A 26,540-nucleotide genomic window follows, 5' to 3' on the forward strand; every position below is an offset into this window, starting at 1 on the left:
AGAACTATTGCAGACACGTCCACATTTATGACCGTAAATAGACTTTCGCAGACATTGGTTTAGTGCCCCCTTAAGAAAAAAGGAAGACAAGTCATTCGAATACAATGCCTGTATGGGTAGTGAGCTTCAAAGAAACTGCTCGTGCAGCTAAAAGTCTTTTGATGCCTTGTAAATGTGCATAATGGTGACGGGGTATCTCATGAGAGATCATTAATGCTGGAGAAAATTGAGTATGTCGTAGAGCTGCGAGAAGGAAAAAACGAGAAGGAGGAGGCAGTGCAGAAATATCAAGCGAGCATTCGCACAACCGAGTCGGAGTTGCCGGAGTCTTTCCTTTTTCGAATGTGCTGGCGAACTTCGGAAACCCGTCAAACAAAAAGCATATTAATTTTTTTTTAAAAAGGCGCCCACCTAATTGCTGTTAACTGCGGTACCTTCCTAAAAGCAGGGGGACAAAGGGGAGGCCTGGTCGCTCTGACGAAACAACAGATATTCTGTCGGCCGGTCACAAATTCCCCTCGGCTCCCCGCGAGCTGGGGGGATTTGAGAACATTCGTGATGCGGAGCACGTGAGTTTAGAGCTCGATGACGTTTAATCCTGTGCTCAGGGAGAAACCTAGTCGTGCGAATACTCTATTAAGAACTCACAAAAGGATGTTGGTCTGAACTCGAAGTTTCGATTGATCCTGCTTTGACTGCTCAAAACTGATATTGTTTTAGCGGTATAAATTAACTGAAATGAAACGTTTGTAATGGCTGTTTCACAAACTTGTGACTGCTTGTGACCGGAGGGTGCAAAAACAGATTTTAATCTCTTGCGACTGCTTAGAATTGGTAATATCGCTGCACAGTTAGTAAGAAGTTGAACAAGGCTTAAAATCCGGTTTTTACCCTCACTCTGGAAAGGAGAGGATGTAGTTGTGCACGCCCTGGTGAGCGAGATTGTTTCTAACTGCTCACAGGACACTGCTGCATCTCACCGCGCGAGACCGCGCCAACCAGGCACGTAGCCAGGATTTTGTTTCGGGCAAAAGGAGGGGAGGGGGGGGGGGCCGGGGCCGCCTATGACAAAATGCTGTATGAGGGGGAGGGGGGACAGGAGGTCCCAGCAAAATGGAAGATTTCGGGGGGGGGGGGGGCCAAGCCCCATGGGCCCCCCCACTTGCTACATGCCTGGCGCCAACCACGACCGAACCCCGAGGCTGAGAGTTTCCGGCATAAGCATGGAGAGGTAGGTACTGCTTGATCTGTGGTACCAGTGCTTGCAGAGTTCCTGTATAGGCTCCCTATGGGAGCCAGAGTTGCGTGCTCATCCCCGTAGCGCCGTCTTTCCTGCATGGCACGTTGATCCCTCATCTGACTGAATTCGGCGAATATCTGCGCCGCGCGTTCGAGGCTCGCCCGAAAGCAGGGGAATGTATGCCGGGGCGCACGCAACGTCTACTTTCCTGCACGGCATTTGAGTCTGCTCCTCACGTGATCGGATCTCGGCGATTAGCGGTGCGGCAGCATGTGGAAAACAGATGCGCAACTCTGGCTCCCGTAGGGAGCTTATAGACCATTTCATTTAGCTCTCTCAGGGCGGCGCCATTTTGTTAGACCACAGCACCCTCTCCACACATCCGGGAAGTTCAGCAGGGTCGGCGGGGTAAAACGAGAGAGGGCACGCTCCCGACTCTGCTAGCAGACGAAAAACAGGGAGGTTGCCGTTCTCCATCTACCAAACATTGAACTCTCGCTCGTGGCTGCCGTTATGAAGTGGTTCGCATTCTTAGAATATTTATGGCTACTCCAAAACCAGCCTTTAGCGCTCTGTTGTTTTATCTCAGTAAATGATCAACTAGCGTATCTTTGCCCTGTTACTTCAATAGCAGTGGAGTCAGCTGGCAACTCAACCACTGCGTCTATTGCGCCAGGAGAGCATGTTTTTATTTATTATTCCAGACTTCCACTCATCGTCGCTAAAGGCCCACACCAGTACCAACTTCGTATAGTAAAATAGCTACAGCGACCGGATTTAACATTAAAAACGAGCGTGTTCGTAATTATACTTAAACTATCGGAAAGAATAAACAAAATTTGCGACGAAAGCAGACGCTTACAACTCTTTCAACTCTCACCAACATTTATTTCGTCTCCGTTCAAACGACGGCCATCGAGCAGGTTCAGGGGAGGGAGCAGAGAAGGAAAAAGGAGGGGGGGTTGAAAGAGGAGGAGGAGGAAAAATGAGTTATTCGCGGCCTTCCCTCAAGGCCTCTGGTCCCTTCCGCCCAGTTCGGGACGGAGGAATTTCATCTGCCTGTCGGAAAGGGCTAGATAGAGAAGCCGAAGCGACGTTAGTGACCAAGCTCTTAATGGCGTACCATTTGGCGACTTCCCTGCCAAATCTCTGCCTGTGTCCTCCCAATATGCGCGTACCTTCGCATCTGGACGAACAACCGTCGCACGTCATACGGTGTACGACTATTGGATGCATGGAGTCGTCGGGGGGCTTGCTCAGTGATAGGCGAGTCCCTTAAGGCGATGTGCGGTGTTATGCAAGTAGGGGATAACTGTAAAACGCTTTTTGTGAGTAACAGGAGCGGCTGGCGGCGCCCGGGAGGCGGTGATCAGCCTCTTTAGTGTATTTGCCACTAAGTCTTCAGGATACCCTGCCCTCTTTAGTTTCTCTGTTTGTAGAAGCATGCTGTGCGCGCTGTGCATAGGAGCTGAATGGAGGAGACCGCGCCGGAGAGCTGGGTGTTCCGGTATGTAGATGATTATCTGATCGTGCACCCAAAGCAGACCCCTCCCGAGTCTGTCATTCAGGCCTTCGCTTCGAGACCCACCGGACTCTCCTTCAAGAGAAAAGACCCGTCTGGAGACGGTCTTCAATACTTGGACCTGCACCTGAAGATGCACCCCGATGGGATATGCTGGGAGTTCAGATAGTGCACAGAAAAGCCGGTCCGCCCTTCACGAGTGCCCACTCCAAAGCAGTAAAACGGGGTCTCGTGAACTCACTCCTAAAATCCTCTGGAACCAGGTCGTGCCCCCATCTCACCACGCACAGCGTGCTCTACAGACAGAGAGGCTAAAGAGGGCAGGGTACCCTGAAGACTTAGTGGCAAAGACACTAAAGAGGCTGATCACTGCCGCCCGGGCACCGCCAGCCGCTCCTGTTCCTCGTAAAAAACATTTTGCAGTTATCCCCTACTCGCACAATACCGCACATCGCCTTAAGGGACTCGCCTATCACTTCGAGATAGGGGTAGTGTTTAGCTCCAAGCAAAAGCTTCAACAAATGTGCAGAATGGTGAATACCCCACCCTCTGTGACCCAATGCAACAAAAAGCACGGACAGCAGTTTGTTAAGTGCAGGAAGGAGGTGGTTTATACCATCCTTTTTTCGTGGGGGGGGGGGGGGGGGGGGGTATATAGGGGCAGACCGGCAGGCGCCTAAATGAGCGCCTGAAGGAACACTCGCGAGAGGTGAGCAAACCCCCCCCCCCCCCGACTCCATGCATTCAATAGTCGTACACCGTATGAAGTGCGACGGTTGTTCGCCCAGATACGAAGGTATGCATGTATTGGGAGGACACCGGCAGAGATTTGGCAGGGAAGTCACCGAATCGTACGCCATTAAGAGCTCGGTCACTAACGTTGCTTCGGCTTCTCTAGCCCTTTCAGACAGGGAGATGAGATTCCTCCATCCTGAACTGGGCGGAAGGGACAGGGGCCTTGAGGGAAGGCCGCAAATAACCTGTTTTTCCCCCTCCTCTTCTTTCAACCCCCCCCCCCTTTTTTCCTTCTCTGCTCCCTCCCCTGAACCTGCTCGATGGCCGTCGTTTGAACGGAGACGAAATAAATCTCGTTGAGAGTTAAAAGAGTTGTATGCGTCTGTTTTCATCCCAAATTTGTGTTTATTCTATCGGATTTTTCGCCGGAGCGACCGAGCCCATGCTAGCACTAAATTTAGCGCATGAGTTAGCACGCGCTGTGCCAGGGTGTTTTAGAATAATGTTTCTACACCGCAACAGAAAGTCCTAAGCACCACGTGCTTGCAACGCCACAAAGATACAGTAACACTTTTTATTTTGCACACAAATTACTAACTTGAGAAGAAAAAAAGTTTCTTGGTTCACATTAACATTTTAGATTTGTTTAAATATCAGAATGCAACGGAAGCAGTCGACTGGTAATGTCCACTTGCGTCGCCTAAGCAAGAGAGGTCTCGTGTACTGACCTTCACACTCCATAATTTCGCCGAGAAACGTTTGCGCGTCGCAAGTTGCCGGCAATTGTTGCCCACCTTGTTGGGTCCTATTAAACGTTTCTGATGCGCACCTCCTATAGCAGTGGTCTCAAACTCATTTGAGTCTGAGGACCAGATATCCCATACCGGAAAGGTCGAGGGCCAACGCAACGGGGGGAAGGGGAGTCAGACGATTTTAAAAATGAAAAGACCTCGTCCTCTATGCTTTTTGTAACTCACAGTTTTGCCAGTGACATGTTTAGATTTGATTGGTTTATATGACTACTTTGGGGCCTCACGTCATTTGATATCAATAATTAAAATGACACCGCCCCACCAGCATGCTAGCATTTTTAATGGAACAAGAGAGAAATTGCACTGTCGTTTTCGTTGCTTAATTCGCTCGGAAATTCACCAAGCCCAACATGTCTCTAAAAAATCAATCAGTTAATTTGACAGTTCTTGCTTTCCTGACGATTTTTATTACAACACACTGAGAAAATACTGTGATGGATCTAGTCCCGACATCGTAGCTTTATCTTTGGCAGCTACTCCTGCTGATCGAGAGTTCGCGCAGCTGAGATGTATCCTGAAACGAAAAGTTTGCGCTTGCAGCAGTAGCGTAATTGTTGTACATTACAAAAAGCCGGGAAGCAAGAAAATAAAGCGAAACAAAGGGCAAATGAGTACAGATAAGTATAAACTATGTGAATACGTTAAAATAGCAGAGCTACTTTTCGAGCGGAAATGAATCGGCGTGATGAGATCACTATGGCGCATGCCATTTAAAGCGCACAGGAACCGGAACGCGTAGCCGGTTGCCTGCGGGCCGCGTCCCAGCGAGTCGCTGGCCGCGTGCTTGAGACCCCTGTCCTATAGGAATGCAATGTCGTCCTGCGTTGTAGCTCGCAGCTGAGATGATGTGGTGAGGGTCTAGGACAAATCGCCGACGGTCAACTCGTCGACGGTTCATTCGTCGAATAGGCCGATTTGTCGTAGGGCAATTCGCCGCACGAAAAATCGTTGCAGATGTTAACTGGATGCAGCTTTTTAAAAGCCAAAATATACCTTTTTCCCTGACATTTTAAAGCAAATACTGCGCCATAGCAATCCCTAAAATGAAAATAACTTGCCACTTTCACCGCTTTCACGGTGCCATGCATAGATTTTTTTAGGGGGGGGAGGGGCTGGCTGGCTGAGGGGGCTGGGATCTTTATGACCAGGGGAGGGAGGGCTGAAGCCCCATAAGCCTCCTCCCTGTCCACGCCACTGCAGTGGGGGACGACCACTATGTCGCACACGTAACACTAAGGCGCGTGCGTGTTAAAGGGATAGTGAAACGAGATTTCGAGCTAACTAAACAAGGCCAAGCGGATAGGCGCGAAGTTGCAAAACCAAAAAGTACCACACATACGGCGATATATCTAACGGATCGCCATATTTCTTTGAGAAAGAAGTGCGCGATTGAACTTGGCTGACGAGGCCGACGAGACAAGGCACGTCACGATTCCCATTCTCTCTCCTCGCTACGTCCCGCCAAGCTAGTGAACCGAAGCGAGGAGGAGAGAAGCGAGGCCGCTTCTCCTCATTCTCAAATTCTCCCGGAGGACAGTTACGTCAAAGAACTCGCTTGATCACACCCTTCTTTTCCAAAAGTATGGCCATCCGTTTGAGATATCGATGTACGAGGGATGTTTTGGAGTTCGTAGAATCCGGTTCAACACTTCTGCAGCCTTACTTTGCGAAATCCAAATTTCGGTTCAGTATCCCTTTAACCTACCCGGTCCACCCATTCCAGCCGCTTCGCGGCGACAGTCTGCGACGACTTGTTACGAAACATAAGAAATAAAATTAACAAAAGGACGATCCCGAGATGGCCTATTTTTCAACTTGTCTCAAGGTCCTTTCCTGTCTTTGCACTCTTGCGATCTTTTTTTTTTTTTTTAGTTTTGTGGTTTAACGCGAGCGCTGCGCTTAGTCCAGATATAGAGTAACTGTATAGGCATTGCAGAGCTAGAGTATAGCATTCCTTTTCCTTTTGCCGCCAACTCAGTATTGGCAGAGTTGGTAGCAAAAAGCGGGCACCAATCCCCTCCCCCCCCTCCTCCTCCTCCTCCCCCCCCCGAATCAAAAATCCTAGCTATGTGCCTAGCTGAAAACATGGAGGCGGTGAGTCTTGTCTTGTTGGCAGCAGAAAAAAAGTGGGCACAATCCTGGGTGTCCCTCCGTAAGTTTCTCTCGAGAAGAAACGCAAACCTTTCTTGCCATTGTAAATGAGCTGAATATTGGCGACTCCAGCGAAATCAACGCAGCGTAGCGGCAACACCGAGAAGCTCAGGAGAGGAGGTTGTTTCCACTCTGTCGTCTGCTATCGCTGCTTGGTTCACGTAGGCAGCATAGAAACAAACATTGTTTCCAGTAATTATTGTTATGCTTCCGCTGTGTCATTCCTACGCACTGACTAGAAGAAGGTTTCTACCGTCGAAAAATCGCTTTGCTTTCACATGTAACACCGATCTTACGCTGCTGTGAAAGAATTTATGGTGGTCAGCGTGCTGAACGACGAAAGCAACCTCCTTTCGCCCGCCATACTGCCTGACCGGCGCGCCCCTATAGTTCGCTGGAGTCGCAAATAGCTGAGCTGCTCGGCGAGGGCGGCACCCGCTCTGGCCTTGCGCATCGGAGGGAGCCCCTAGAGTAAGTTGTAAGCAGGAATGGCGTCGCGAGCTCAAAGTGCTGGTACTGCAGAAAAAGTAGTTCCTACCTCAGTGCTGCTCCTGCTTGCACTGGAACCTCTCGTCCTTGTGGTCCAACCATGATAGAAGTAGCTGTAGTGTCTTGAAAGCCGTTGGAAACGATCTTGCTCGCCATGTCGTGTGCAGTATTGTTCCCTCGGTTCTAGAGTGGCAAGGCCCAGAACTCTCAGCGCTTTCTTCCATGCTGTAACTTCTTGCAGAGCATCAAAGACAGTGGTTAAGATCTTTATGCTATCAGAAAGGCCACCGCATGCAAAACACCAGACAGAAAATGTGATTACAATGTTCGGCTTGAGTTGGAAATGCTGGTTTAACTTTGAGATGTAACACAACATGGTGCCATCTTAGCACAGGACTTGAGCATTAAAGAGGCCTTGCAATGAATTTTTTACTGGTTTTTAATTTGCACCGAACTTGAGCGCACTAAACATAGTAACTTAATGAAACTTTTTTTTCCCCCTCGAATTTCACTTTATCTTAAAAGTTATAGGCAAATTAAAATTACAAAAACATGCAAAAAATAACTTCCTTCATGACGTCTTTGGCCACTTCAGTGGCCGTAAACTAGAGGAGGGGTAGTGAGCGCAGCGAGCGCTCATGGCTGCCGCACTCTGCGTCGACAGCTCGAGAGGGCGCCACTAAAGCATGTTCTGGATAGGCTGTAGGAGCAGGCAGCCAGGGCGGCTCGCATTGCATTTGCTGCACGATTAAACACTAATTCGGCATGACACTTCATTGGCCACAAACGACAGCAAACACGGGGTAAAGATCAGTTCAGAACAGGAGCCACTTCGCGCTGCCATATCGCGAAACGGCCAAACAGCAAGCTAAACCTGTGCCGAAGGCTTCGCAACGCTTGGAACCCGTCAAATCCTCGAGTCCGTAAATGACCGCAGTGCCACTGCATACATCCGGGACCTTTCTATGCTCGCCACTCGTTGGAGCCTGATCCTACTATTCCTTTCTAGTATGCGCCGCCTTTTTTACCGCTTGGAGGCGGGTATGTCGACAGGTCATTTCTGGTTTCCTGACTTTATAAACTGCATTTGTTTCTATTCTGATCTAAAATACTGAACAAAAACTACTTGCATAAATAATTGAGACGGTTCTCGCCACTTATATTTTGTGTTTCGACTAAAAGAAGCTTTTAGCAGCTCTCACCAGTAGTAAGCCCAGGAGCAAATACCTCGCATTTCGTGCACTTTTGGTACCGCGGAACGCCCCCGTAGGTGGAGGAGGTTTCCGCGTCGTCCGGTTAAAATATGATGCACTGATAATTAGTTACTCTCTCCGTACCCGCTGGCTTGCCCGAACCAGAAGAGACGTGGAAACCGCAAAAAAGGTTGACGCTTAAATATGATTGCAGGGCCCCTTTAAGGTGAATGCTGGCGTATCGGCTTAATTCTGAGAATAATTAAAGTCTACGCACTCAAGTCGGATTTATGTAAACGTGGCAAACTTGGACGACATAAACGGGAATCGAAGGTAACAATACTGGGCAGGAGACTGAGGGAGGAGGAAACGAGAGAGCGTGGGGACATCAGAATGCCGAGCTTTCGTCTGAATGATTAGTGGGTAGATCTAAATGTAGCTGCCTTTGTCACTTGTCGAACGAGCTAGAATGCGTCTGGCGTTATGCTCTTGCATCAGAATGTGTTCGACACATGCAGTGCAGACCAAGGGCTTTAGGTCTACCCACTAATCAATCCGACCAGAGCTCAGCGTTCTGACGTCCTCGCGCACTCGTCTCTTCCTCTCTCTCAGTCGCTTGGCGCATTCGACATACTGAAAGCCGAGACAGGTAAAGGACAAACACAACGTCGCTATCCAGCAAACCGCCCCAGGTCACAAGCATACTAGTAGCCCTTCCCTTGGCAAATAGCACGCGCTCGCCGGGCGGATTCTTGTGCCGCTGGTAAATCTGGAGCCGGTAGAGCGCTCGGCGAGCGGCCGTGTTTTCAGACCACGCTATTCGTAGCGGGAGCTCGCGCTGCCACTTCGATGCATGCTCTGAAGCGCGCGCCCGTAGCAGTACAGAGCCTCTGAAAACGATCTACTAAAATTCTAGCTCCAACCGATCCGTGGGAAAGTGGCGGAGCGCGTCGAGCGAGCCACAGAAGTTCTCTCTGCCTTTTTCGGAGTAGTTTATTCGGAAATCACTCGCAACATTTCAGTTTAAATATTTCTGTTGGCGATGTTGCGGCAGTCACGAAACTGATTGTGCCAGTGCCACATCGCAATAGAAAGTTACGTGGACATCTGAGGGATGCGGTACTGTTACAAGCCCCGTTAGGAGCATCAAAAGTAGGCGATCCGATACAACGCGGTGCCGTCGCACAACCACGAAGACGAGTCCAAGTGCGAAACAAGCGCTCGCGATTTGCCAGGGAAAGGGGCTAAAGGTCAGAGCATAGCTTAGCAAGCTTACGGCAAAAGTAACACTTCGTTCTGAACAAAGAAAAGAGTTGTGCTCACCGGCCGTTTGAAGTTTTCGTAGCCCTCTCGCTGCCAGCCAACGGTCAATGACTAGACGCGGCGTCTCCGAGATACCGTTTGACACACTTGAACAAAGTACTAGTAAGAAACGCCCATTATTAAGGTTCTGAAAAGTAAAAAATAAGCGGCGAACGCCCGCACAAGACGACGACACCCGACGACTCGCCTCCGCAAGTTGCGCCTCCGAGAGCAAAGTTATGGACGCCCATTCAAAACAAGATATGAGCGGAGAGATTTTGGGCGATAGCTAGCGCCACCTGCCATAGGCACCCTGTTTCGGTTTCGGTTTCAAAACCGAAAAAGATAAAATCGCTTTATCTGATACAAATAGTACTTAAAACCACTAAAATCATCGGAACCTGAATTTGAAAGGTAGATTGGAGATAATGCTGCCTATCGCTTTGATACAAAATCTTTTTTTTTTTTGCTGTTGCAAATGAATTTTTGAACATATTTATTTTTGCACGTGATTAGGGATGCCGCGAACCACCCTAGGTTCGATTTCGAAAGGTTGCGATATTTTCGACCTGAACTGATGCTCGAATTCGAAAGGTTTCTATATTTTCGACCGTACGGAGTTTTGAATTCGAAAAATTCGCAACTTTCCTAAATCGCGGGGTTTCGAAATCAAAAAGTTCGAAGCTTTCACAGTTTCTAAAAGTTGGGGCCGATTATTTCGATTTTTGTTTACTTGAGGTTCGATAAATTTGAAGATTTCGAACTTCCCTAATTTTAAATTCCAGAGATTCGAACGTTTCGAATTGCTTTAGATGTAAAATCGAAAAATTCGAGGGTTTCGAATTTTTAAAGACAAAGGTCGATAAATTCGAAGATTTCGATTTTCTTTCTGCATAAAGTTCCAAAAGGTCAAAGGTTTCGATTCTCTTTCAGGGATAAATTAAAAAAAAAAAAAAAAAAAAATCTTTGAAGGTTTTAAATTTTTTTTTATGTCCAATTGCGCAAAGTTCGAAGTCGGGTTTTCATGTTCCGCCACCAGTTTCAGTTTCAAATAACGTTTTCACGCCACACTGGTTTTCACGAAATCAGGTTTAGAAAAGTTCGGGTGTGATATTTAGACTGCGCGAAGTTGGTCAGGCAATTAAATGAGACGACGAGTGTCCGGGATGTGCTGGAATATGTGCCAGTGCAGAGTGACGTGTGACAATAGATCAGTAATTGTGACCGACGGCCCGGGGTGGTCATTAACGTGCATCACGAAGTAGCGATCCTACGAACGCACTGTTTAACGATACTCATCCAGTTCGAAACGGCCGGGGGCAGGCAGGTGGTTGAGGCTCACAAAAACCTTGAAGTGATCTGGCAAACTGCCCCCCTACCCCCTTGCACGCTGGTAGTAATCCGATCGAACGCCGCCCGAGTGACGCTGGCATATAGTAAGTTTAGTTTGTACATGATGCAAAATCCTGAGACTGGGAATGAAATTTTGAAGAAAAAGTGTAAGAAGGCAGAAAGAAGGGGACAGAACAACGCCTCAAACTCAGCTCTGGGAATGAAATTTGAAAGAAAAAGTGTAAGAAGACAGAAAAAAAGGGGACAGGACAACGTCTCAAACTCAACTCAGCTGAAAACTCAGCTCAAGACAACGTCTCAAACTCAACTCAGCTGAGTTTGAGACGTTGTCCTGTTCCTTTTTTTCTTTCTTCTTACACTATTTCTTGCGACTTTCATTCCCAGTCTCGGGATTTTGCATCATGATCAACATACGCCAGCTCGCCTGCATCGTGACAATTTTTTTGTTTGTAATTGCTTTGGAGGTTTATTTTCCGGGGCGAAAGAAACGCCGAGCCAAAAGCACAGAAGCTGATGCAACTTGGGGTCGAGGAGCGTTCTACAATACCAGTGGCGTCGGAAGAGAAAAAACGGGGGGGGGCTCCAGTACCTCCCCCCCCCCCCCCTTCCAGATATTTCGGACTGTTAAAGAAAACAATACAGGGAAAGAGGGCATGGTCTAGCTTATTTTAAGAGGGCATGGTCTAGCTTATTTTAATCTGAAATTATTTATGCATATGTATAGCTACTGTCGCTCTTCACTGCATAAAAGACCGCGTAGATGGTCATTGTTAGAAACTCGTTGTCAGAAGGCACTACTCGTCACATGCTCGGTGGCTCGGAAGTTCAGAGCTATGTATTTTCGACCTAAATAACTGTGCCACTGGTAAAAAATAATCAATAAATAAACATAACAATAAATGCAAAAATAAAAAGCTGGAGAGAAAAAAGAACTATCAAGAACCAGCCGGAAGTGTTGTATTCTTGCATATTCAGAGGCCCAGAACTATGAAACAAGTTTCTCCCACCAAAATGTGTACAGGCCAAAAGAAACACGTCCCAAAAACGTAAATTGAGAAAAAAATGTTTTTTTTTTTATGACGTGCTGAACTTGAACAATTTTAGAAATCTTCCCCATGAGTTAATTTGTTCCTCAACGGGGGGGGGGGGGGGGGGGGGGGGGGGGGGGGGGAAGATATACATTATTTTGTAATCTGCAGATGGTAATGATATGTACTGTCTCTGGTGTTAATTTAACTGCGATACCTCAAAGTATGTAGGCGAAAAAAATTACCAAGTTTAGGGCATAATTGCCCGTAGGTACATGTTTGGATATTTCTTCGAAACTCGTCTTGAACAACAATAATCATATATTAAGACGACACTCACCTAGGCTATACATAGATCATTCTTAAAAAGTTTAACATCTCTACCATAAATAGCTTCGGCTATAGCGCGCTTCAAATATGGCACGAACGACAATTGTCAAAACACCGTCGTCCTTCCTCGCTCCTTCGGGAATCTATTTCTTTAAAACCAAGAATGCCAGATGATTTAAATAAACGGCATTGTCCTTCGCAAGGAATGCGGCACCGCATGTAAAATTGCGAGAAAAAAATATTACGAATGTACCTCACTGCTTGAATCCAAATGAAACCGCCCGCCGGTCTTTCGAAGTTCCACGAACTTCGAACTTTTACCCTAAAAGCTCGAAGTTCGTCAAACCTTTGACGTTTCAGGAATCGAAAGTTCGACAATTTTTGAATTCTGTAGATTAATAGGTTCGAAAATTTTCGAATTTCTTAGCGTAGGAAGTTTGAAAGTTCGAAAAGCTTCGAACTTTTTAGTGCAAGAAGGTCGAAAGTTCGAAAATCATCAATTTTTTAGTCTATCAAGTTCGAAAGTTCGACAAGCATCGAATTTTGCCGGGTAATAAGTTCGAAATTTCGGAAAGCGTCGAACTTCTTAGTTTAATAAGTTCGAAAATCGACTTCCGTCGAATTTTTCGAAATGGAAAGTTCGAAAATTCGAAATCTTTTGAACCACTTCAATCGATCATCGAAACTTCGGTCGAAAAAAGTTCGCGGCATACCTACACGGGATTAAATATAAAGATGGACGACTTTATTTCACAGTATGATTGAATTTGTTTATGTGCCTAAATCTTGTCACTTTACCTGTTGATATTTCACGCACATTTTACGCCATATCGAAATAACAGGGCACGGCGAGATTGGTGCGTTTTCCACCCATCGGAGATAACACGCCAGCTCGTTGTCCTTTCTGAGCATTGCACGGCGATCCGGTACGCAAACAGTTAGAAAGCAGTCCGCCAGTGCCATAGCCAGGAAATGTTTTCAGGGGATGCTTTCCTTTGCCCAGACCATCCAAAAGTAGAAAAAAAAAAAAAAAAAAAAACAAGAAAGAGGAAAAGAAATCCCGCAAACACAACTTTAGTTGCTATTTTTCTGTTTCTCAGAAGACAAGAATTCAACGTTTTTTTATTTCGTCCCTCCGATCTTTAAAGAGGGGAACTTTACTGTGGAACAACGAAAACACGCAATCATAAAATATAATAATGCGCTTTGAACAAAAAAGTCTAGACAGGCTCATAAAATATTCCGGTGCGTTCACTTCTCTGCGGAACACTGGGGTATCCAATGACTGAAAACTACGTAAGAGTGCCAAAGAATAGCGAAGTTTAGAATACGATTACACATAAAAACTCCAATGCGCACCGACCGGGGTAACGAGCAAGTGAAACGTCACGCTCATTGTTCCTGCGCACATTTTTCAGAAATGATCGTGTTGTGGTCATGTTTCGGGTTTTTTCCGTTCTTCGTTGTCGTTTTACGAGAAAGTGGCAGAGAAAAGTACCAGTTTCTATCGTTTTGTGGGGTCTAAACATTTTAGTGGAAGCCGCGGTCGGTCGATCGAAAGCAGCGAGAGGACCCTTTCGGAGCTGTCTTGGATGTTCCCGTGAATGTTCAAAAGCGCAACCCCTATACTCCGTTCACCCTTAGCTGAGACTAGAGGCTCCGCCTTCAGCGCGAGCTTTCTGCCCTTGCTGGCACAAGTCTGAACGCGCAGGCGCGCGCAAACAAAGCACAGCGGAAGCCAGCGAGCTCGTGCTGAAGGCGGAGCTTCTGGTCTGAGCTAAGAACGGAGCAGCAAGCGCTCCGGGGACGTTGAAGCTCTCAGGTATGGCTTCCGTCTTCGGAGTCTCGAGACCGAACGTTCCGCCTCAACGACGCTAACGGGCATGGTGGCCAGGATTTGCAGCAGGCGGTTGACATTAGAATACGAGACCTGGGGACCTGGGGACCAAGGCAAGTTGTCTCTACCGGCGACACGCGCTAAGCGGTGCGGTCCCTTCACATCTGTGTCCAAACCAGAACTTCCTCAGACAGTTTGTTTAATGAAACGAATGCTCCGCACAGGCTGGTGATTGGCCCAACCCGAGGATTGCGACATTGCAACCGACGTCGTTGGCCATGACATTGCTCTCGCCTAGGGCGGACGATGCTGCCTGACGTGAATGTGCCGATTCTGTTGGAGACGTTGATGGCACGCTTGAAGTTGTAGGTAAATAATCATTCTTTAAAAAAGCGTCAAGCGACAGCTTTGGCTATTGAATTAATTTTTGAGAGTCTATATACGTAAGGGAACTTTCACGACTCACGTGTTGAACGCAAGATTATAAACATTACCCACTGCAGCGATTAAAGAAGTAACCTCGGTACGCTTTGAAACCAAAAGAATTATGAGCATTCCAAAGTGCTTCTACGGTGCATATGCTGCCGCTTTTCTCTCCCGCTTCTTTTTTTTTTCTTCTTTTTTACATTTTTGTATGCCCCCAAAACAAATAAAAGACGGGACAACAACAAAAAAAAAAAAAAAAAAAGAAAGCTAAGCTGTTTGTCATTTTGTCGTCCTGTTTGTAGGGTTGTAGGGTTTGCAAAGTCAAAGTATTGCTATTTTGAAATTTTGTTTCGCTGCCCTGATAGTGGCGTGGAGTCCTTGAGGCTCAAAGAGTAGGGGAACTTTAGTCAAGCCGCCTGCATTCTCCGAGGCGAGGCCAGCGTCCTTCGAGGTTAGGATTTCGCGGCTTATGTGACGTCAGGAGCGGAGTCATCCGCACCTGCGAGCCCGAAGAAAGGCTTAGGTTGCTAATAACACTGTCGAGTTTGGCGAGAGCTCTTCGGAAAGCCGGAGCCGGACTTCTATTTCTCACGCTCACGCAGTCCACGGACAGTGTTGTCATCTTCGTTTTGCTTTGGAATGTTCCGGCCCCTCGCCGTAGTGGGTTGTCGAACAGAAAGAGAAGCACATAGGACTTTTAATGCCTTCACAAAACAAGAAAAAAAAAGAACAAAAAAAGAAGCTGACAATGGAAAAGGGAAAGGGGAGAAAGAGGAAAACCATGCAATTTCGAAGGTGTTTCGACCCTTGAACACGACCTGGCTACGCCACTGTCTGGTTTATCAGCGCGGCCAACCAGCGCACCCCGACGAGCTGCCACCTTGAGCATGCGTGTCTTCGCGGCAACCGCGTCGTATTTACACGTACCGTATGTCGGATTCCCAGTCGGTACCTTTTCGTTCCCGTGGTTTGGACCCGCTTCAAAACAACGATTCGGGGTAGTGGTTAGCAGACCGAAAACAAACAAATGTTGGGGGATAACGAATGCAGACCAGCATTTATTTTCTCCAAAATCTCACACAAATGTGACAAAACACAAATCACACTATCGGGTTTGTCGAAACTAGCTGCTTGGCAGATTTTCCGGAGTGGTGTCAAGCGACTCTTGTGATTCCGCCGGAATGCTTCGATGAAATCGATATTCCACAGCGACCTCTTTCTGACAGATGGCCAGTCTGTTCGCCGAGTCAAGAAACTGACACCGAAGAAAGCGGACGAAGCCTAATTACACAACGTACGCGTTTGAAATTGCAGCGCATTTCACAGAACCTTTACAAACAATGCAAAAATTCAGTCCCACTTTCATCGCGTACCGCTACTATCGTTTACCTAGCCGAGACACTCCAGATGAAAATTTCTGGCCGGCTTGGTTAAAGGGGTCATGAAACGCTTTTCCAACTTTTTCCTGTTTAGCTTTCCTCCTCAACTCATAAATCGCGCATTCCACCAAAAGAGTTAAACAAGACGAAAAAGGGGAGACCCCTCTTTCTCGCACTGTCGTTTGTGTAATCCGGACACATCCATTCTCCCCCTAGAAGATTAGCCCGTCGCTCAAAATTCAGACAAAAGTTGCTTTCCCCACCCCGTTCATTCCGAAGCTGACAGTGCTGTTGAAGCTACGTAATCGTTGGGCCAGCCACACTTGCCACGTGAGCGTGGCAAATGTGGCTGCAGAGAATGAAGTCAGGTGATGAAAGGGAGGCGGCTGATTGGTCCGGCAAGCGTGTAGCTTCCACCACAATGTCAGCTTAGGGGTGAAGGGAATAAGTGAGGTCCGGTTGCGTGTGACGTCAGTTTGGACCCGATGATGCGCTTTTGGGACCGCGGATGTATCACAGTGAAAAGGCAGAGAGGTCGCGAAGGGGAGGAGGTACGAAATAGTCCGCTCTGTTTTCAAATTTTCGCACTGAAAGTCAGGCTTTTGACTTTCTACCTTTTTTCTTTTGGTCCACTGAACAATGTGCTATTAGTAAAATCCCAATCTAAAATGATTTATCCCAACCCAAAAATCGTTTCATGGGCCCTTTGAAATGTTTCATTGGGTTGACCGTTCCCGTACATTCGATGGCGCTTGTTTCGACCGGGAACGGCTGCCATATACGACTAGCACATGATAAAATATAGCACACACATGAGGTCATCCTTAATTCTAATTAACTCTACCTTTGACGCGTCATGGAGCTTCCCGCTTTCGCCGGCACCCCACCACCACCACCACCGGCTGTTAGGCCTATGGGCCCGGGCTCGTTAACGGATAGGCCTAACGGCGGTAGCACATCCTCGGAGCAGTCCACGTCCACGCGCACAATCGCCCAGTCGAGCGCACAAACGTTAAAAATGCACACCAGCACGGAAAAACGTGTACAGCAGACGACACGCGGCACGAACGGCAGGTTCAGATCGCAGAAATGAGCGCCTCGAGCACCACACTGGCCCCAGCTGCCCCGAATTCCGTTCTCGTACATTCGATGGCGCTTGTTTCGACCGGGAACGGCTGCCTTAACGTACAACTAGCACATGATAAAATATAGCACACACATGAGGTCATCCTTAATTCTAATTAACTCTACCTTTGACGCGTCATGGAGCTTCCCGCTTTCGCCGGCACCCCACCACCACCACCACCGGCTGTTAGGCCTATGGGCCCGGGCTCGTTAACGGATAGGCCTAACGGCGGTAGCACATCCTCGGAGCAGTCCACGTCCACGCGCACAATCGCCCAGTCGAGCGCACGAACGTTAAAAATGCACACCAGCACGGAAAAACGTGTACAGCAGACGACACGCGGCACGAACGGCAAGTTCAGATCGCAGAAGTGAGCGCCTCGAGCACCACACTGGCCCCAGCTGCCCCGAATTCCCGAATGGGGCGCTCGCGCGTGGGCTTCTGGGTAGTCACCGCCGTCGGGCAGCGCTCTCCGGGCTCGTTGACGACGCGAATAGAGCATTCTTGGCGGCGACGTGCAATGTTCGCGCTCGTCGCTACGAGTGCACAAAAATTGAGAAAGCTGCCACGCGCCACCGACCTGTGCGCACCCGAACTCGTATGGACCAAGAAAACGCAACCTACGTATCCATCCGTGGATCGCGCCGTGTTTATTTACTTTTTTTTTTTCTGCTGTGGCTTGGAATCGGGAAGAAATCTGGCCCCGCCAGGTACCGACGCCGGTATTTCCAGAGAGGGGAGGTTAGCGTATCAGATGTCTTTTGAAACCCCCCTCCCCCCCACCCTTTCCCTTTGTTTTCCCGCCCTAAATTTTTACACATGCACAAATCAAGAGGTAGTCAGAACTAGGGGTGTCGCGAACTTTTGTCGAACAAGATTTTTAGGTCGAACTTTCGGGGTTCGACTAAGTCGAACCGGTTCGACGAACCTTCGAAACTTTTTACCAGATTCGACCGGTTCGACTTTGCGGACAGTGTGGCCAGACCTTGATAGACGCATGTCTAGGTTTGGAGAATTTATTTTTATGCAAATGGTTATTTTATTTTATGAACAGTTGGAATTAAAAGAAACCACTTCTAATCACTAAAGACATTAATAACTTAATTTTGTTTGTACTGTATTAACTGAAATAACCAACCAGCGGTGCCCTTAATTTATCCATTAGCCATTACCATCCAATCCGAAGCCAACTGGCCAGCCTGTCGCGCATGCGCACACGAGTCGAACCTCAATACAAGGTTCGTCGAAATTTCCACGAAAAGTTCGAAAAAGTCGAACCAGGTCGAACTCGAACCTCGGCCGGTTCGCGACACCCCTAGTCAGAACATCTAGACAAACCTCCCCATCCCCCCCCCCCCCCCCCTTCCCCCTCTTAATCCGCCACTGGGCCCCGCGAACGGCTCGCTTATCCTTTTGAGATCGCGTGAAAGCTTTCTCGAGAGGCCGTTGGCTGTGTTTTTCGTGAAAACCCAGGGAGATGCAGACGCGCATTTTTCGGTCCTGTTCAGACGGCGCATTCATTTCACGAAACTCGTTTCGCGAGTCAAGATGCGCCAGAAAAATGCATCGTGTGAAAGGGCCTTTAAACAACACACAATGGTTGCACTATACTTGAGTCTGCCCGAAAAGAGCTGGATTGTCTTCTGCTTCCCCATAGTACCCTCAACTTTTGAGTATTCGCCAGATTGACCGAAAAGTTCGTACTTTGTGATTGGTTTTTCACTGGTGTAATATTTGTTGTTCGAGAGCGTCGGGATTTTGTACAAAAACCAGCCCCAAAACGTCTTGGACCCATTATAACGACCTCTTCCACGACGGGAAACCCGTTGGTGCCAGAGCCGGGACTGAGCGGGACGGGGGAAACGCCGGCTGCGTCAATGGCGGCCGATCTCCCGCAGACGGGTGGACGGATGGGAGTATTTTCAACTCCCATTTCGTCTTGCGGAGGGTTGTCATACGAGAACTCCAGTTTAAAATGGGAGTGAAATCAGGTGTTGTCGCTTTTATACCTCGTCTCTTAGCGACCAGAGTAAAGTGGTGGTTTCTAGTTTTTATACTCCCATGTGCGGGAGTGAATGCTTTAGGCTTGGGAGTTTAATCGGTATCTTATTCTTTAAAACCCCCATCCGGGCTACTTTTCGTTTACAGTGTAGTTATACTAGCTAGATGGCACAAGAGGCGACTCGATCCTCCCCTCTCTCAGTTACCCCTTATCCCCAAGGTGACTAATGGGGAAGACCTACTTCTGAGACCGGCGTTTTCGACCGGTGTCCAAAGAGAATACTTCAGAAATCGTGAGGCGACACTACTCCGTCATATGTCTCGCGGCGGCCAGCTTCTGTCCGTTATTATTATTATTATTATTTTCTGGAGGAGAATGTTTTTGTTCGTCAAAGTTTTCTTGTGTCCTTCACGGGGGCCTTGATCATGCTTATCACGTGGGTCCGGATAGCCGGACAGACGCTCTATTGGCTGTCAGTCGAACGCTCAAGTCTTCCGCTGCTGTTCAAGTGCCGAAAACGGAAAAGAGAAAGACGCGAGGGCGAGGAGGCGAAGGCTCTTCACTCGAGTTGCGGTTGAACGAATATACAGGCAATAGGCACACCACTGGCAGGAGGTGTGTGACGTCAGGTCTGACGAGCACCGATGTAAAAGAAAAGCGGAGGAGGCGAGGAGGAAGGTCGTGATTTTTTCCTGGTGGTGCCCAAGCAGTAAACGTACTGCCGGACTTCAACTTCCACTTCATATGGCGGAGTTGTGCCGCCTTGCAATTTTTGAAGTGCCCTGTTTGGACAGCCTTCAAGAAGACGCCCGTCGCTGAGATGACAGTCAGCTAGCGGGCTGACTCTCGGGAGGAAAGTTTTGGCACGACCCGCCAGACGATCCAAGCGAAACCAGACGTAGCTTTGCTAGCCCTCTGTTGGGAGTAGCCACCGCCACCAAAACTGAATGCCCGTGCAGTATGGTCCCGCGAGCTGTTGTCGACTCTTGTCTGTTTCCTTCTGGGTGATACCGATCGCGGGTAGCTTTGCCGAGGCACGACCGGTCAGGCTTTGGCTCCCTGGTCTGGCCACCCTCTAACGACAAGTCGCGGTCGTAACAATGTCCAACAACCCCCTCCTTTCTCAGATTCTAGCGGACGAGTTCCACTGCCGCGAGTGCCCGCTGGGCACGGTCCCGGACCCTGAGTCTAAGGCCCGCTGCCTGCCGCTGCCGGAGGAGTTCCTGAGCTACGGCGACCCTTGGGCCGTGGCCGCGCTCGCCGTGGCCGCCCTGGGCGCCGCCTCGGTGGCCTTCGTGGCCCTCGTGTTCCGCGCCTACTCCGGCACGCCGGTCGTGAAGGCGTCCGGCCGCGAGCTGAGCTCCCTGCTCCTGCTGGGCATCCTGCTGTCCTTCGCCCTCACGCCGGTCATCGTGGCCAAGCCGTCGCCCTGGAGCTGCGCCCTCACCCGCTTCTTCCTGGGATTCTGCTACGCCATCTGCTACGCCGCGCTTCTCTGCAAGACCATCCGGACGGCGCGCATCTTCGGCGGCCAGCAGCCCTGCCGCCTGCGCTACACCAGCCCCAAGTCGCAGCTCCTGCTCGCCGGTCTGCTCGTGTCCGTGCAGGCCAGTGCGCCAACGCCCGTTGAATTGCGCGATGTGGGGAATGGTGCTGCACTGTTTTTCTGCAAGGAGCGATCCTTAAGCCGCGGTCACTGCTCACACATCATACAAAAGACAGCCCGCAGATTGTCCAAGTTTCTTCTTAGCAGTGTGACGGTGCTGTCTGCAGACATGTTCACGTGCGTGCGAAGCAAATGGGCTTCGAACATACGTGAGACGTGTCCGGAGATCATTCGTTCGTCGTGTCTGCAGCAAACACCGTGTCTTTTCTAGGTTGTACGAGCAATGTGACCGTGGCTTCGCGCTACGCCTCCCCCCAAAGGAGACCGTAGGGCCGGACTTAGTTCACGTGACGGAGGCCAGCTCGGGGGCCGAACACCAGACTTGGAAGTAATCCGTTACAAGCAACAAAATTACTTGTAATTAATTACTTTTCCAGTAATTTTGTAATTAATCTGTTACTTTTTTGAGAATGTAATTTGTAATCTAATTTCATTACTTTTACAGTAACGTGTTACTAAAATTACTCGTTACAATTTTTCCGCCCCGTCAAAGGGAAAAATGGAGTGGAAGAAGGGCGATGAAACGGGCCTTCGCGCTCTTAGCACGGTAACACACGACGGGGGTTCGCTCGCGAAGAGAGTGCTGGCGAGGGAAAGGAATTCACGGAAACCGCGACAGCCCAGCCACAGCCCCTTTTTTTGGACTTGTTCGTATGGTCAGCCAGGCTGGGAGCATTCGACTGTCTACTCTACATGAAGGCAAAAAACTTCGACTTGGAAAACGAACGGACTGCATCGAGCGCACAAAAGAGCAGTAAACTAATGGCCCATAAAACTGTCGCGTGGGGGTCGTGAGGAGTACGAACGTGGACACTGTGACCATGGTGCATATGTCCGCTCGCTCCCCCCCCCCCCCCCTCTTTTCCGCCCTACCCCCTTCGTGTTATGCCCAAAAAAACCAATCAGCATTTTTTTTTTTTGTCACACGAGACCGTCCTTTGCTTGTCGCTGTTCTGCCTACACACACCAACCCCGCAGACACAAAAAAAAAAAAAAAAACTGTAACGAGATTTTGACCTTGTTCATCTTTTACAGCGCTATGAAAGCTAAATACTGGCTGGACCAGCCAGCTTGGTGGCTTCTGTCTCTTCACGTCGCACTAGCGAATGCGTAAGGCACAAAAACAAGGGAAGCGATGGCAGCAGCTCATTGCAACAGGAAAAAAAATGTAGCATCAACACTATGTCAGTTCAAACAGTAACTTTCGACAGCAGGCGATAAGGTGGCCGGAGAGCACAGCCAAAACGGCTTGGGACTTCGACGCTGAACCCATTATCCTAGAAACGAGAATGTTGGGGTTCTCGTCAGCGGATTGTGCCTACGGGAACTTAGTCCGACATTTTAGGGAAAGGGAACACAGCCCGAGTTTTCTGAGAATAAACAGTGGCTGACTTGGACACAAGAGTTAAGGTAGCGTAAGGCGGCCGTAAACGCGTGAGATACATTGAAGCCTGCTGTTCACTGACAATGGTATTTTTTTTTTAATAATTTCTAAACGGAAAAATCAACTTAGCTGAAAAGTTGTGAATTAAGATTTAGTGTGAAGCTTCGGTTTTGATTAGTTCGATGATCAAACAAAAAAAGATCAAGTGGGTCAAAACCGGATAACAACCTTCAAAACGGGACTCCTTGAAATCTGCCCAAACGCAAGTACCCCATGTAGGTCTCACAGCCAGTTGGTTTTAGTGGCTAAACCAGCCCCTTTTTAAGCAATATGCAGCAACCATAGAAAAACCACATCTTTAGGAGAGTCGCGTCCTAAAGTTTGCCGATGCCATGTCTCGAATGGTGTGCGTGCCTCCGCACCCATGTGCATTCGTCGCATGTTCATGGGATTCAGTTCTGTCCCGGGTGGACAGCGCTAGATTCGTTTATATCGAACCTGTTCCGGTTTTTTACAGCTTTATAGATCCATCCTCGTAAAATTATTATCCTAAAATAACCGGTAGATATAGTACTGTATCTGTTTTATTTTTGATGGGGCCCGAAACTACCCCCACAAACACGCAGTAGATATTGCAGGTATTGTGCGTGTTTCTTTAAAGTAACGCGAAAGTAATTGAGTAAAGTAACGAAGTATCTATTCAATCACTTTTTACGGGGCGTAATTTGTAACGGTAATCCACTACTTTTCAGGCCAAGTAAATGTAATTGTAATTAATTACTTTTTTTGGAGTAACGGGCAGAAGTCTGCCGAACACTAGTGTTGCCTCAGTACTTGGCTGGGACTTTTATTCGGTTAGTCAGGAGACGAGTTCAAGCCAAGCGCTGACACAGCACTTGTTTCCCTTCTGCGTCCCGTGCTGGCCTCCGGTAATAGAAAACCGACATGACGACCTTGTTATCTAGGACACGTTGTCGAAGAGCTGGTTCACACAGCACCGCTTTCGTACGGTACGTATAAGCAGTGTCGAGAAGTACTTTAGGTATTTGTTTATTTATTTCAATACCCTCAGGGCCCAAAGTACATTACGGAGGGGTGTGGGTAAAAACAACATAAACAATGACACATGTACAAAAGTAACAAAGGCCAACAATGCACTACAGCTGAAAATGCAAGAAGGTCGTTTCAATCAGAGGACGTTCTAGGAATGAAGGACTGAATGTGCGCTGAGGTTTTGCAATGACGTATGCCTACTTTAAGGTGATGATCGACTCACTGCGCAACAAAAGATGGGTTGCAAAATAGTGTGCCCTTCATCGAGGTGCTAGGCTGACGAACAATGGAATAGACGTGATATTTTTTGACCTAGTGAAAAAGGAGGAAGGGATAGAGAGGTTTGCATTGATGAGACACTAGCTGTGTGATAATAGTTACAGAATATGAGACGTACTGCATGATTTTGCATGACTTCGATGTTATTTACGAGCGTCGTTTGACCAGATTGCTGCTGCACACTCGAGTTTCGAGCGAACTAGTGATTTGCATAAAATTAGTTCTAAGGACATTGGGGCTGAAGAGAAGTTTCTTTATAGATATCCAAGCATAGAATTAGTATCGGCGATGATGTGATAAGTATGAGCTTTCCGACATGTTAGGAGTAATATCTCGAACAAGATATTTATAAGAAGACAAAAACTGCCGAGGAGTGTTACAAATTGAGTATAATTATGGGCACACGTTTTCTCCGAGACACCTTCGTAGCTTTGCAATTATTAGTATGAAGATACGTTTGCAGCACGTTACACCATTCTGATACCGCTCAAAAGTCACTTTGAAGAAGTGCGGTACCAAATCAGAGTCGCTAGTAATTTCACGGTAGATTACACAGTCGTCGGTAAATAAACTAATGTATGAGGATACACACATTGGTATGTCAATAATATAAATAAGAAATGCGAGAAAGCCTAGAGCGGACCCTTGTGGAACACCAGAAGTAATAGGGCTGATGCATGAATTAGCTTTATCGGTATTATTAAACTGCGAACGATCAGTTAGAAAACATTTAACCCATGTCTGAACATTGGGGTCTAGTTTAAGTTTACTAAGTTTAAACAATAGGAGTTTGTGAGAAACGTTGTTCAACGCGTTACAAAAGTGAAGGAAGACGCAGTCATCCCGGGATTTACAGTAAAGAATGGAAAGTAGGTCATCGGTGAAAGCTAGAAGATGAGTTTCGCAGGACAGTGATTTGCGAAAACCATGTTTTGAAGGTGAAACTCTAAGTACATTGTACTCAATACTTCAAGTAGGTTTAGAGAATGTATACTTTACTTGAAGTATGTTTTCTCAGGATGTACAGTCGGGGACAAAAGTCTCCAGGACGTGCGAGCTGCGGCCGGAACGCATCGCTCTGCCATCTGCCGGCGGGTGGCCTGGTTTCGAGATCACACAAAAGCGCATGCGCGTCCTACTCTGCCTGCAAACATGTCTGTTTTCCCGCTCTTCTGCGGCACAGTGCCTAACTCAGAATCGAGCGCGTGGTACCGCCTCGAAGATAGCGCTGGCAGCTGACGAGCGTCTGCGACACATTCCGAAACTCGAGATACCGCCTGGGGCATTGCGCCGCATTTCGCCGTGTCAGCGCACCTTGCTTTAAAACCAGTTGAGCTTATCGCTCAGTTGAGATGCCGTGACTTCTTGCTTGATAGGTGCCATGTCAGTAAGCGCTATCTCCGAGGCGGTACCACGCGCCCGATTCCGAGTTAGGCGCCGCGTCGCAGAACAGCGGGAAAGCTCACATGTTGGCAGGCACAGTAGGACGCGCATGCGCTTTTCTGTGATCTCGAAACCAGGCGACCCACCGGCAGATGGCAGAGCAATGCGTTTCAGTCGCAGCTCGCGTGTCCTGGAGACTTTTGTCCCCGACTGTACTTCAACTTTACCTAAACTATTTTCCTGGTGCTTTGCGACGAGAGTACAACTCCCGACTTCAGTGTACAATCCCCAAATATTATCTTGTTAAATTTGCATCACAAAATGATGCTTTCTCAACTCTGAAGTAGTGAGCTGGGCAGGGCATTCTGCTCTCACTAGAAACGCGAGCAGACGGCACATCGCTCATCTGGTCATTTCTCCGAATAAAGTATGGCGGCTAAAATACCGAGACAAGTAAGTGCCTTATGAGTTGGTTTGTCAAATGGCTCGTCAGCGAGAGTAAAACAACTACTCTGTGACCACTTGACTTTATCCAATATTCGCCGCCATTTACAAAGATAACCGATGCTCGTCCTAGTATCCCTGAGACAATGCACACCAGTTTAAAAGAACACAGCAGAGGGGAATGAAAGGGCACGATGGAACATTGTGTTGTAGACTTTGCTTCAAGTACATTGCGCACAGTGCACTTACTAATTTACTTGAAGTACCTAACCTCTCAATTACTTTGTACTTTACTCAAAGTACTTCTTAGATGTACTTTACCCAACACTGCGTATAAGTTACCGGAACATCCGTTCCTAGAATGTCGCGTGCAGGTCTCCTACTAGAACTGGTTGCCACGTTTCGTACGAAGCACAGACGTCGGCCGACATAACGCAACGTAAGAAAACGGTGCCGTATGAACCGGCCTTTAGGTTGATCAGTCCTTTGTGACAGAGACTGCGTATTGTTAGCCGTCACATGTACTTGACTGGTAGTTTTAGTCTAGAAGCATGGGTTTTGTAAATAGTGTCACATGTCGAGCCGACCGTTGTTTATTGCGATCTGCGAAAAGAAAGTACAAACCAGGGAATGACAAGAAATTTTTAAAAAATCGCCCCTTTGCCATATTAGCGTAGCAAAGGCAGTGGTAGCCTAGATTGCAACGAGCTAGTGTGGAGAAACTGTGTCCACATGTGGGGAGTGGGCGGCGCAGGTGGTAGAATCCGGTGTCGCCATGAGAAGGCAGTGTTTCCTGTAGGGTTCACCCTTCGAAGGCTCCGTGCGCACGGTTAACCTCGCAGTCCTGTGTCGTGCAAGGTAAAAGCGCGTGAGCGCTTCGGGGACTCGTCTTACTTGCGGGTACCATCTTCTGGTGTGGCAGTTTAAATGCAACTTTATCGGAGTTTGTTAGAGTTCGAGACGCGGTAGGCAGAGCATGCGAAAAAAAATATATAACAATTGGAACGCGGCACTGCCTAGCAGAGAGAGCATTGGCACCAGCTTGCGGCTAAATAGAACCAAACATTCGGAACTATAAAGCGCAAACACATGTACGACAAAACCGTCCGATCGGACGTCCGATCAGGCAATACGACGGTCGGAGACGAGGGTTTTCAACGCTCTCTGGTGATACGAAAGCCCTCGCCCCCCAAGGTCAATTTCTCAGTCATGCAGACGAAATAGTTGGTCAGTTACGAGGTTTTTATTTTAAATTCAGGGAATGAAAAACGGTACGAAAACCTCATCATAACTTAAAGCGCGACTGGAACAAGGACAGACAGAGAAGAAAACGCAGGACAAGCGCTGAACTAGGAACTGATGATGAACTCTTACCAACTCGCCCAATTGTCCATTTAGCTAGGTGC

General features: G+C 48.1%; 1 protein-coding gene across 3 annotated transcripts in view; it reads left to right on the forward strand.

Annotated features, from left to right (window-relative positions):
- LOC8029976 (metabotropic glutamate receptor 2) overlaps nt 1-26,540 on the forward strand; it is a 99,345-nt gene that overhangs the window by 67,321 nt on the left and 5,484 nt on the right. For 2 of the 3 annotated variants that reach the window (XM_029985429.3, XM_040502309.1), the window contains one exon: nt 20,053-20,532. In XM_029985429.3, coding sequence (XP_029841289.2) covers nt 20,053-20,532 — 480 coding nt within the window. The remainder of the gene's footprint in view (nt 1-20,052; nt 20,533-26,540) is intronic. The other variant, XM_029985430.3, reaches the window with a different exon arrangement.

This window comes from Ixodes scapularis, unplaced genomic scaffold (assembly GCF_016920785.2).
Source record: "Ixodes scapularis isolate PalLabHiFi unplaced genomic scaffold, ASM1692078v2 PGA_scaffold1__304_contigs__length_218370807, whole genome shotgun sequence".
Lineage (NCBI taxonomy): Eukaryota > Metazoa > Arthropoda > Arachnida > Ixodida > Ixodidae > Ixodes > Ixodes scapularis.